We start from the raw sequence: 13,590 nt of genomic DNA on the forward strand, positions 1-13,590 counted from the left end.
ACAGTTTGATTCTGAGACTAATATAGCCTTCAAAAACAATACAGTATTAACTCATACCTTCAAAACAGGGAGCTGTCAAATGTACTTCAAGAAGTAGTTGATTAAGAATGTGAATTTTAAGCACCGTACTTTGAAAATATTTGAATAACCTCACTTCATATACTGTTGGAAGTATTGTTTTATCAAGGTGAAGCCCAGAAGTCCTATAGGCCTGTAGTTTTTTGAGAAAGAAAAAGAAATCTTGAATGGGCTCTGTGACTGGGGGAAAAGTTCTGCAAATGGTAAGGGTAGACTGATAGAGATTTTATGGGCCAGTACTGGTGGCCAATTTTTAAGGAGCCATATCAGCTGATACCGATCCAATTCCAATATGCAGCTGGGCAGCTTGGAGCATCAGCTGGTAAGTCTGTTTTCGGGGAAGGGGTGGGGAGAGGGGCACAGGGGGTAGTATGCCCCCAGATCTGTGCACGGGGTGAGGGTGGGCTGCTGCTGCGGGCTGGAGGCAGCACTGGGCTCTTCCTGGCAGGGGGCTGGGCCAGGCTGTGCTCAGAAAGGGGGCTGCGGAGGGAGGGACTGCAGCCCTCCCCAAATTCACCGAAGCCCTCATCCCAGCACTGCCACTGCCCACTGCAAACACAACCTGGCCCACCCTGCCATCCCACTACAAAGTGCCCGACACTGCCCTGGCCACAGCTGGCAGCAGAGCCTGCACTCGCGGCTGCTGCTGTGCTCGTGCATGGGACATTTATCAGCCATATTATCAGCCGCATCAGGCAAAAAAAGGCAATTGCCAATACTGTCAATTTTTTCCTATATCGGTGCTGATCCGATATAGGACCAATGTATCAGCACACCTCTAGCAGACAGACTCAAAAGACAGTGCGTGTCAATCCATTAACAAAAGAAGTAGCATTAAAAAAAAAATAAAACAACAACAACAAACCCTGATCTGTCCTCATATACTCTTCTAATAGACAATAATACTTGCCTGAGAAACTCTCTCTTTTCACTACAATCAATGTGCATATTAGAAAAAAAACAGCAATTTATATTCATTTCCCAACAGACACTGTAAAAAAAAAAAAAAAAGATCCTTTGGTAAAAACTACTAGTTTCCTGGTTAAGACTTTAAGATCCAACAGGTTTCTATGATCAGTAAGGCTTTGCAGTGAGGATTTCCAACTAAAGCAAGCTTGGAATAAGAAGATTAAGCATTTTATTTGACAACGATTACCTGTATTACTGCAACTTATTCAGAAACATGTGCCTGAATAACAGTGACAGAATACATATTCTCTTTTAGTTATATTTATTAGTCTCCCACGTGTCACTATGAAAGTTTAAAGTTCACATTTCACTGAAGGAACAAACAAAGAGTGCTTAAAATCATAACTTATTTGTGCTTATCTAAATGTGTTCCGCAAATCAATGAATACTGAGAGAAAGACTTCGCAGTTGAAAACAGGTTTGCTTTTAAAGTTCAGAACCAATTCAAAGGGTTATTTTAGAGACCACACACAACTTCTTGAAGTCTTAACTCAGGAAACAGCCTGTACATAAAAAAATTACATATAGACTCATGTTTAAAAGGAAAGGTATAGGAAGTTATTTCTCTTATCTCTGCTTTACACCTCTTTTAAAGAGACAGTATAGCCAGGCCAGAAAACACACAAGATGACATTTTTCCTGATAAGGTAATATTTCTACTTGAAATAACTTGCGACAGGCAGATATTTTGGAAGACACACTTAACTGTGCTAAGGTTTAGGCTGTAGCCATGTTGGTCAAAGGATATAGGCAGACAAGGTTCCTTGGGTGAATTTGATATCTTTTATTAGACCAACCCAAATGGTTGGAGAATAGTTATTAAGCAAGCTTTCGGGTTCAAAAACCCTTCGTCAGGCTAAGGAAGCTGCAGCAGTTGGTGTGTGCTCTTCCTGGACTTTTCATTCCATCCAGGAAGAGCACACACCAACTGCTGCAGCTTCCTTAGCCTGACGAAGGGTTTTTGAACCCGAAAGCTTGCTTAATAACTATTCTCCAACCATTTGGGTTGGTCTAATAAAAGATATCAAATTCACCCAAGGAACCTTGTCTGTCTTAACTGCGCTAATACTTTCTTCCAAAGTCCTGGACAGCACCAATTTTAAGCCAGTCAAATAAAGTACAAGCTCATTATAATAAATCTTCGCAGAACCAAAGATTTATGAAAAGGTGTTCACTGTAACTGGGTTAAGCAATTTGCCACATCATAAGAATGAAGAAACAACTGGTCCCTGATGTTGGGATTGCTAGAGGTAGCAGTTTGTAAACACGAGATCATACCATAAGCTGAGATGATCACCTAAGAGAATACACACAAAGCACATACTGTGTGCTGCCAAAACCATTACACTGTGGTATAGAGGCAACTTCAATTACAAATACAAAATTTATTAGAATAAAAATTGTATAGGTGGAATGGAAAACTGAATGAAAAATTCTAACCCTAAACACTATAAAAGATCCTAGATGAACCTTCAAGAAGCAGTACTACTTAGCTACCTTCAAAGTTTTTATTTCCCCTCAAACAAATCTTGATCATGAGCAAGAAAGCGAACCTGAACCTTCCATCCAGAATCAGTCAAAAAAACTGATTAAGTTTCCTGCTGAGCAACTTGCTAGAGCAGACTGTTCTGCAACAGAGATTTTGGTATTCTTTCCTATCTTTAAGTTCTTTACCCATCAAAACAGAATAGTCCACCTTCATATTCAGAAATAGCCATTGCAATTCTTTCAAAAAAAGTTATTTTATTTGTGTTGTGTTTCAAGTGATACACAAGGAATCAGAAATGAGTACAGCCATTATCTCCTCACCTAAGAAATTTGATTGAGGGACTGGATAATGATTTGGAGGATTTTCTGAAGACATTGCTGATGGTTATATTCCAAGGCTTTCAGATATTTCCGATAAACTGTCCAAGTTTCAAACCCAAACAACAGGGTAGAGTTGACAACAGCTTGGTAGACAACAAGTCTGATTTGGGTCCTGATATAATTATCATCGAAAATACAATTTCAGAGACATCCACCAGCAGCACTAGTAGATTTTATTTGGCGTTATATCTCATTGTCTATGTTAACTTTTTAAGAAAGGTGGCTACCCATGTAGAGGAAATGCTCAACGTTCGCCAAGGACTGCCTTTTAAATTTAATATGTGCAGGACAGCTGGTTGGTAAAGTACCTTGATTTTCATGAAGTTGACAGCGAGTCCAAGCATTTCACACACTTCACAGAAGCAATCAAGAGTGAGCTGAAGCTCCTCATCTAAGTAGGCACAAATGAAACAATCTTCAGCCTACTGAAGATCAATAACTGAGGTGTTGGTTATCTTGGATTTGGAATGTAACCGGTTTGTATTAAGAGAAATTCACTTCCATGCGATACCACATGGAAACGTTCATCATAGAAATCATACTAAAGTAGGGCTGGAAGGGACCTCCATAGGTCGTCTAGTCCAACCCCCTGCCTGAGGCAAGATCACCCCTATTATTATTCAATTTAGCTCATTTATTTAATTTAGCATGTGTATTCTAGAATATAATTATTCTGGACTAAACTATTTCAAAATAAATTCCTCATACGGATAAGATTCTGGAATCAAATCACTTTAGAGAATAATTATTTGAAAAATCTCTAATTTCCAAAGAGAACATCCACACAGGGGAGTTACTGTTTTTCTGCAATAGCATTGCCGGTTGCTCCATTAGGCAAACATGTAGTAAGGGCAGGCTCAAAGTAGACACTTCTCCCATGGAAAATGTGCTTTTAAAATTCTCCTTCTCATCAGAGCTTTTGTGATCTGAGATAGCTTAAATGAATAATTATAACTGATTGATCCAAGATATTTCTGGTTTTGAGTTTAATCAAGAAACAATAAATATCAGGAATTGAAACATTCTTGGCATGATGACAGTCAAACAGATCTATACAACCCTCCCCACAGCATACAATAATACTGTCTATATCCTTAATAACAGCATTTCCCCAGGACCAGTAATACTAGAATGAAAAAAGTTTCATTCTACATCCATGAATACTGCTGGAAAGCAATATTATGCTTGAGAATAGGCTCATTTTCCTATGCTGCCTTGGGTCAAAGAAGCAACAACCAATGCAATAATACAGCTCGCCTCATTCAGAACATCAACACATACATAATGAAAGATGGGAACACCATGAACAAATTAGCTAGGCTCTACCTGCTATGTACTCTACCAAAAGGGAATATATTAATTTAAAGAATACGTTTCTACAATTTAAAGTTGATGTAAATTCCTGAAATAAAGAATTAATCCCTTTGGACCTCTATTTCCTCCAAAATATGGGGAAATCAAACTAGCAATAAAATTCAGGTTGGGGAAAAAAGCATGACAGACCCTGCTCCAAGTTTCTGTTCCCTGTTTGCCTAGACTGCTTATCAAAGCAAGTTTCCAGATGCCCCCAAAAATTCATAAAAACTGAATAAAAGTCCAATACCTTCCTACTAATTTTTCTCAATTCCCTTTCAACATTTAAAGGAAAACACTATCTTCCAATTACGACTTCACAAGAAGTGAGAGGATCAAAACCTGATGACCTTCAACATAGAGAAATGCAAGGTGTTCCACCTCGGGAGAAAGAACCCACATCATACTTACAGGCTCAGCAGTGCTACACAAACTAGCACTACGACCAAACAAGACTTGGGGTTCATGACTGACCACAAGATGAACATGAGCCACCAGTGTAATGCTGCAGCCAGTAAAGCAAATAACAACCTGGCTTGCATCTACCGATGCATCTCAAGAAAGACCCAAGATGTCATCCTCCTGCTTTACTCAGCCTTGGTGAGGCTGCAGCTGGAATACTGTGTTCAGTTCTGGGCTCTGCACTTTAGGAAGGATGTAGAGAAGCTTGAGAGAGTCCAGAGGAAAGCCACGTGCATGATCAGAGGTCAAGAGAGCAGGCCTCATGAGGAAAGGCTGAGAGTCATGGGACTCTTCAGCTTGGAAAAGGGTAGGCTCAGGGGGGACTTGGTAGCAGCTTATATCAGGAGTGTGCATCAGGATCTGGGAGAACACCTGTTCACCAGGGCACCCCAAGGGAAAACAAGATCCAATGATCACAAACTGCTGGAAGACCATTTTAGACTGGACATAAGGAAAAACGTCAATACCATCTGAGCCTCCAGAGTCTGGAATTCCTCCCAGAAGTGGTGCAAGCACCTACTCTGGACACATTCAAGAGTGTTTGAATGATTATCTTGCTGGGGTCATCTGGCCCCAGCTGACTTCCTACCCTTTGGGCAGGGGGCTGGACCCCACATATAAAACAAAAAATCAGCAAGTAATCATAAAATAGAGTAGGTGCTTGCACTTCTGGGGGATCAGACTGAGGCCCTATTGAAGTTCAATCTCTTAAAGTCTATATAAGAATGTTACCTGATCATGATCTAGTATTCCCCTATGGGGTGGCCCTGGTGAGAAGGTGTTCAGATCTGATGCAATGATAAGTGACAAGTCAGAGCTACCCTTTTCTGAAGAAAGGAGGGAGGTTAGAAGAAAAACCACCTCTGACTACTAAGTCCAAACATGAAAAAAATCCTATTCACTCTCAAACAGCAAAGCCAGCAAAGTTAAGGCTTGACATTTTCCAACTATATTTTTGATAATCTGAGAAGTAAAAAAAGTGTCCTTAAGAGTATAAACTAAAAAAAAACAAACCCTAATTGTTACTTTTAAAGATGAGCCCCATAGACTCACAAAGAAAGTTATGCAAAATAATTTTCATGCATACCCAAACGATACTGTTCTGGCAAATAAGAACAAAACTTGCACATGGATCTGTTCAGTGAATAAAGTATCAGAAAGAATAATTTCAAGTTTATAAGAAGCATCTGAAAAACTATTAAAACGCAACCATAATAACCAAATTAAATAGTCATTATATGAAAGATATTTAAGCCATTTCACTTTAATTTTCTTAGTTTTCACACAGTCCCTTCTTGCCACCTCTATTCTTTCCAACTTCTTCTTGCGTATCAAGTTTTATTGCTCTTTTGTGCCATATAAAATTAAAAAGGAGCCTGTATGAATTTGAAAAAAGAGCCACTCTTTTTCAATGATAAAATAAATAAAAGGTTTTCAGTAGTTCAGAAACCCTTCTGGCAGAAATGGTATTTCTACTGGCAACATGAACCACAATCACCAGCTTTTGCTGCAATAAGGTCTCTCAAAGCAAAGGTCCCAAACCAACATCAACTCTGTAAACACACAGAGTAAACAGAGGTGTGCAGATAGTGCTCTATAACATACTGATAGTTAGTTTACCTCTATGAAGATTTTAATCTTGACAAATTAGCTAAATATCCAATATCCTGTATCAGAACACAAAGCCTGGAAATCCCAGAAGTTAAAAAAATAAAATAAAAATCTAAACTCTATGGACCAAAGGGAAACAAAACAAGAGGACAAAAGCGTTCAACTTGCAAAAATACAAACATTGTTTATAGCCCTCCTGAAAGAGTTCTCTCCAGCCATATTACAAGATGTCTACCAAATGGCATATCCCACTTGTTTCATTGGCTATAACATACCTTCATTCAAAGTCCATAACTTTGAAACGTCAGCTTATCCTGAGACTTCCAGTGATGACTGTTTCTCGTCTCCTCTTACGTCTTTCATTGAAAGAACTGCCTACACACCCTCTACAATTGTTTTTTCACGGTGGACACTTTTGCCACATTTTACTACCACAATGTCCAACCACCTCAAGCCCTCCCTCATCCTCAACAGCTACTTCTCAACTCCAGGGCAAGAACTGAGGAAGAATCTGTTTTCTTTGAAGGTTACAAAGGAATCTGACAATGGTCTCTTCCTCCTCTTTACATCTTCCCGCTGGGAGAATCTCACATGCAAGCTCAAATTCAGCCACTCTCTCCGTACTTGTTACTTAAAAACCTATCACCCTCCACACGTCTCCGTCCATGCAGGTTAAGCCGTCTCCCTATAGGTGTCTAGGTGTCAATTTAACACTGATAAAACAAAGTTGTTATTCTCTCCCATCCCAAACTCTTTCCTTTTCCGACAGAGATAGACTGAACCAATATCCCATACCATCGCTAAGTCCATAACCCAAGAGATGTCTTTCACTCAGACCTCTCTTTAGCTCTTCAAATCCAAGCCACATCTAAATTTTGCTTATTCTTTCTGCATAACATCTGTAATACTATCTTTCCTACCTTGTCTATGCTTTCACCGTGCTGCCCAACTATTACGGCAACATTCTTCTCCCTGCTCCTGGGAATGCAAGCCTTTCCAACACCCTATTTCCCCCCTACGCCGATATCTCCTCTTCACTATCAAAGCATCAAGTCTCACTTCTGACCAGCCCCTGGTGCTAGCCACTACATTTAGGCTTTCAAACAAGAACCTTCATAGTTTCTCTCATGCCACCCCTCATGCTTGGGATCATCCCCCTATAAACAGACAAACCTACCTCCTTATCCCCTTCAAAGCCTCCTTCTTCCATGATTTTCACAAAAAAAATGACAGTATTTAGGTAACTTATGTGATGAAAGCAACATCTAATATTGTGTCTCAAGGTTTCCTTGTGCTATGCCATCAGTCTTGCATTCTTAGGATGTCTTATTCTATACTTACCCAGTTCTAAGATTTTTGTTCTCTAGTTATACAGTGCATATATTATGTGACTTTAAATGAGTATGTTCTCCAGTGGATCAGCGATGTAATAACGAAACAACATTAACTGGGATGACATTAAGGAGTTTCACGAGGAGTACCTGTAATTAGGGACACTGACTTTGCGTGAAAAGGACTAATTCCATTTCCAAGAACTGAAATCAAGACTAACTTTGTATTTTACAGGATGTTTCTGGCTGTTCCATCAGATCTGTAAGTTCTCTCTTTCATCTCCCTGTAAATCCCCTGCTACTCTACGTTTATAACAAGGCAAGGCATTCTACAAAGTGGCTTCCAATTTTCATAGCAATATACTGAGCCATTTAAAAATCCACTCCCACTCCTTTCTCACCTTGGCCTGAAAAGAATATTCTTAAAATTACTGTTCTAATCCTAACTACTATGCTGTACCTAAAAACATTAGCCTACTTAATGCTAATGTGTTGCATGAAACCAGCTCTACCACACAGAGCATTTCCTGTTAGTGTAAAAGTGTTGAGTGTAACCAAGTGAATTTAGTAACAGAGCCAAAGATTGACAATAGCCTGAAGTTAGTAAGAGCTGCAGCGTGGTATTACTTCCCCTCCCCCCACTATTTCCAGAAGCCAGAGACAAGGGAAATAAGGCAGGACTCATCAAACTTAAAAACAAAACTAGGAGACAAAACTCCAGATAGTAAGGGTTGAGCAGATCTCTTAAACCTAGCACCTCCCTATCACACGCCCTCAGCCGTGTTTACAGTTTTTGTAGTACTCTAATTAGATAGATTTAGAAACATATATAGTTAAACTGGTACAATTCTTTCTAGATTCAAAGAAACTTACATTAATACTGCTTATTCCTGTATGATCACAATTATACTAGTAAAAAAAGAAACATGTGCAAACCAGCCTGCAGGCATCTGACAGGCAGGGCTGCATTCATACAGGCTCAACATTCTAATTCTAATTTAACAACTAAACTTTATTAGAGATGAACTTAAGCTGAAAAATTCAGATCCAGATTTCTCACACTAGAAGTTCAGGAGGTTTTTGACATTCCATTTGCATGTTTGGTAATAGCAACAATTTTTTGCAGACACTTAGAAATACAATAAACTCGGGAGGGGAAAAATCATTTCCATCTCAGTGCTGAAAATACTCATTCTATCATTTTAATAAAAGTTCTACCATTTTTGCTCCGATAATTTGAGACAACTGTATGTATCAGTTTTAGCTATTTTGTCCTCTCATCAAACCCCACGAACTGAAAAGGTAGCAATCCGCACAGAGGCATATGACAAAAAGGAAAGAGAAAGTAGATGTAATCATATTTTATGACTCAAGTGTCAAGTCTAGTCCAAAAGACCATTAAAAAAATATCAGGACATAATATCTAAGGAAAGTCTACCAGAAACTACTCAAATTATCTATTTTAAGGGAAAAATATCAAGTTGGTAATCTACCTTTACAACAAAGATTCAGAACTGAAACTCTGCATTTCATTTTTTCTTGGTGCAGATAAGATAATAATTATGCATTGATTCATACAGTCGACATTCTTTATAAAGTCTATGGACTTTAGCATGAGTCTGCAGAGAGAATTAGCAGCTCTATGTGCATTTTCAGTCTTTGGGGTGCCTAGTCAGGAGATACTGACAGATAGGGAACTGCCTAAATGACAGCAAGGCAAAGGGGTTTTCACAGTGCACACAGCCGGTTTCACAGGCATTTGACAGTGGCCCCACTCCTTGAAACGAATTGGCGGAGAAGCCCTACCCCCTGGCACTAATTGGCAGAGAGGCCCAAGGTAGAAGAGGGACCAGGGCACAGCCACCATCTTGACAGCTGGCTGTCCTTCATGCAACCCCACCCCTTAGCGCTGATTGGTAGAGAGACCCTGGCAGGGGGGAGGAGCGAGGGGGCAGCTGCTATCTTGTCTGGTGCCCTTCAGGTCACCCCACCAGCCAATGCCTTTCTGTCCTGGCAGCAAGGACCACTGACTTCCACTGGGGAAGCAGCACTTTATTTATTTACATATGTATTAATTTCTGTTTGATTTAATGGATTTTGAGGACAATCCTGGATTTTGCAGTTTCCACAAAACTGCGAATTAAGTAGGTCCCTAGTGACAGAGAACCTAAGAAGTGAAGTTAATTGCTATGAGTTCAGGTTTCTCCCAAGTTTAGTGAACAGATCTGAATATTTTTCTACAAGTGTCCTAGTTACATAATTCCCTTAAGGCAGAGGATCAGGCCCCGTTCAGGATAGTTAACTGGCTTGCCCATGACAATGGCTCACCTCCTCTCAAGACATTTTTTGTAATGTTATTACATACAGCTCAGTCCTGACTCTTTTTACCTTAAGTGCCAGTGATGTGTCCCCTTTAAATGGTTTACAGCAACAAATCTATTTTCTAGCCTAGACAGGGTATGTTAAATTGTGACAAGTCTTATTTTCAGCATAGACAAAGTATGTTTTAGAGGCAGCTGAAGTCCTACCTACAAGCAGTTACAGCTGTCAGTGTCAGGAAGGACATAAACTACATATGTAATGCCATGGTGGTGGCGGAGAGACTTCTGGGTCAGGAATTTACAAGCATCTGACTTCTAGCATGGGGCCCAGAAATATGAACACTGTCCTGTAAAGGGTGGCCAACCTACGGCACAAGTGCCAGAAGTGGCACAGCAGAGTGGGCAGGAGAAGGGGATTGGTGTGACACTTTCCAAACAGGTTAATCCACACCGCTATAAGTAATCATTTAGGGCTAGATGAATTTTGAGCCACTGCCCTATAGGCTGAATGAGTGACCCAGGGTCAGAAAAAAAACAAACTTGCCTTTTGGTTTAATAGGTGACACCACCAAATGTAAGAATTAGGTTAAGTACTCAAAATTAACAGCATGATCACATGTCTGTAAATTCAGTTGCTGTTGACTGCTGAGAAAATGAATCAAATCAGTTTCACTAAGAAGACTGGCAAATATCTTAGTGGGACATCCTTTTATGGTATATGCTCCAGTAGACATGAAAAGCTTTCAGTGACGTAAAGTCTGGTACATATCTTGGTCACCCCTGATTTACGGCAAGAGATATGGCCTGTGGATTGGATCCAGTCCGTTACTCCTCCCCCACCACCCCATCCCTGCCAGGCCTGGAAATTTGGCGCTGTGGTGAGCGGTGGCAACGTTAACTGCTGCAGCTGCCATTCCTCCTACCACCAAGTTTCCAGTCCCACGGGCCAAATCCAGACTCTGCATCTGGCCTACAGCGCTCCCCTTGGGACTGGAAATTCAGCCACAAAATAAGCAGAAACATCAACTGCCACAGCTGCCAGAGCACAGAAACTAACTACCGCTGCCACACCGCCAGATTTCTGTGGACCAGCCCCACCCCGCGTGGGCCATCGCATGGTCAACTCTGATTTAGGGGGATAAGCTAAATACCAGACTTTCCCTCACTAGAAGCTTTTCACATCTACCCAAGCACACCAGAAAAAGACGTCCCCTTGAGAAACTGGCAAACCTTCTTCATGAAACTCATGAATGACATATGTGTGTGCGTGCACATGCGTGCTTGCACCTAGGGTAGTCTATAAGGAGCCAATCTACCCCACTCCCACTAAGTACCAGTTAACAGAGGGAACAAGACTCACTATTAGTGACCCCCCCCCCCCCACCTCCGCAACTCAGCCCGGGAGGTGCCCCCAGCCGGGTAACAAAGTTGCCAGTGGCGGAGGCCCGGGCAGTGCCCAGGCGGTGCTGGGTGGGGGAGGGGGTGTCACCCCGCGCCCGGGCTCGGCGCAACCCCGGCGGGCAGCACACGCGGGCCGCGCCGGAGCAGGAAGTGCCCTCCGCCCGCGGGCCTTCCCGCTGCCCTACCCAGGCCCCGGCGCCGGCCGCGGGGCAGCCCCCCGCCCGCCCGCTAGGCCCCGGTCCCAACAGTCCGGAAGCGGCTCCCTAGGCCCCGCGAGGCGCGGCCGGGCCTAGCCACGGGCTGCCCCGCACCCGGAGGCCGCCTAGGCCGCGCCCCCCGCGCCCGGCCCACCTGGGTTGCCAGTCATTCCAGCCCCGCTGCGGGAAGTGCTGCCTGGTGCCGGTGCCGCTCAGCCGAGACCCCGGGGCTCTGCGGCTCATTACCTTGCCCGAGACGGCATGGCCGGCCGGGCGGGGGCAGCGGCGGGAGGGCGGGCGGGGCGGGGGCGGCGGCTGTGTCAGCGCGGGGAGGAGGAGGAGGCGGCGGCTCCGCCCGCTCCGGCTACTGCTGCGCTCCGGCTGGTGCCCGGCCGCGCGGCATGCTGGGATCGCAGGCCATGGGCCCCCCCGCCCGCCCGCTCGCCGCGGGGCATGCCGGGACGGTGGCGGAGGGAGGGTGCTCCCCACCCGGAGTCCCCCAGCCACGCGGCGGGTTGAGCCCGGGGGCGGGTGCGTGGGTCGGTGTCCCCCCGCGTGCTGCTGCTGCTGCTTGTCATTTTAAGGACAGATAAACGGCACGCCTTGTTTTTCCAACACAACCCTTTTGCATGGAGACAAGGGATGCCTGGTGGCAATAGCGGGGTGGGGTGGGGTGGGGTGGGGGGATGGATGTGACAGCACGTTAGAGAGGAAGCAAATCGACCTCCCCTCCAAAAATTTTTTTCCTTCCTATTAGGTCTGCGCTATAAAATAAATTAACAAGCTCTTCTCCTGCTGCAAAGCTGGTGTGTTTTTAGGCGGTTTCTTTCTGGTTGAGCTTATCTGGTAACCCTGCTGCTTGAATATGCTTTTGGCCCTTCCTCGTTATTGCCGACAGGTCCTCAAGTTACAGTGAAATCGATCACGCTCCTGTCGGAGAGTCAGCAAAAAAGAGGCAGGTGAACGTAACTGCTCATTTGAAAATGCTGTATCCTAGATTGAACATCACAGCAGCACCCCTAGGGGCCTTCGTAATATGCCGTCGAATGCACTGCGGTTGTACTGGTGAATCAGCGGAGTCAGCTGGCATATTGCCACCTTGCCTGGACTTTTCAGGACAGCTCGGGTCGCGTTGGCGATCCCGCGTCCCGCGAACGCAGCGTGCAGGATATTAACAGGTCCCAAAAGCAGGTCCCAGTTTCAGAAACGCAGCATCGCCAGGCAGCGTTGCAACACGATTACATTTTAATGGGACATGACCCAGTGTCATCAAAATGCACTTTAACACACTGACACGATGTCACCGGAAGTAGCCCTGGGTTGTCTGTATACATCTTTCTGCTTAATAGATTTCAAGTACTTGGCATACTGAAGCAGTACTGTGAGCATGTTGGTAAAATCGCAAATCTTAAATATGCAAATCAATTTTACAGAAATAATCTATTGGACATGGAATTGAAACCCTTTTACTTGCCGGCTTATTTCTACTTCTTATTTGTAAATGAGAAAAACATCCAGTAGCATTTGATTTTCAAGAAGCTGAAGAAACTTAAAACAGTATAAAAGAGACAAAGTCAGATTTCCTTGGAGCAGCAGCAGTATCCAGCACCTGCTTTGGCTCTTCCAGGACTGCGCTGCATATGGTGCATGCTCCAGACCACCTGGAGTGGAGGCTGTGCATGGTTCATGTCTTGAATGGACCAGAGCAGGTGCTGTATGTGGCTCAAGTCCTGGACCAGCCAAAGCGGGCACTACATGCAGGTGCAGTTCAGCACTGGCCACAGCAGGTGCCGCAGGCACTGGATCCATTGTGCAGGATCCCAGATGACCTGTGTGGGTGCTCCATGCAGTGGAGGTCCTGAGGTGGGCACTACATTCAGCTTCCATCCTGGGCACTATGTGCAGGGCTGGTTCAGCACACGCTGCATGTGGCATGTGGGCCAACTCAGGGCCCAGGGCTAGATTAACCCTTCAGTGGGCCTTAGGCAAACAAACTTG

At 43.7% G+C, this 13,590-nt stretch overlaps 1 protein-coding gene across 2 annotated transcripts in view; it reads right to left on the minus strand.

The window, feature by feature from the left end:
• The window catches only part of SMG1 (SMG1 nonsense mediated mRNA decay associated PI3K related kinase), a 101,000-nt gene extending 89,113 nt beyond the window's left edge, over nucleotides 1-11,887 (minus strand). For both annotated transcript variants that reach the window (XM_014610734.3, XM_014610733.3), the window contains exon 1: nucleotides 11,747-11,887. In XM_014610734.3, the coding sequence (XP_014466220.1) occupies nucleotides 11,747-11,835 (89 nt within the window). In that variant the 5' untranslated portion in view covers nucleotides 11,836-11,887. The remainder of the gene's footprint in view (nucleotides 1-11,746) is intronic.
• Between the last annotated feature and the right edge of the window lie 1,703 nt (nucleotides 11,888-13,590).

The sequence above is a fragment of the Alligator mississippiensis genome, chromosome 13 (assembly GCF_030867095.1).
Source record: "Alligator mississippiensis isolate rAllMis1 chromosome 13, rAllMis1, whole genome shotgun sequence".
In the NCBI taxonomy this organism is placed as follows: domain Eukaryota; kingdom Metazoa; phylum Chordata; order Crocodylia; family Alligatoridae; genus Alligator; species Alligator mississippiensis.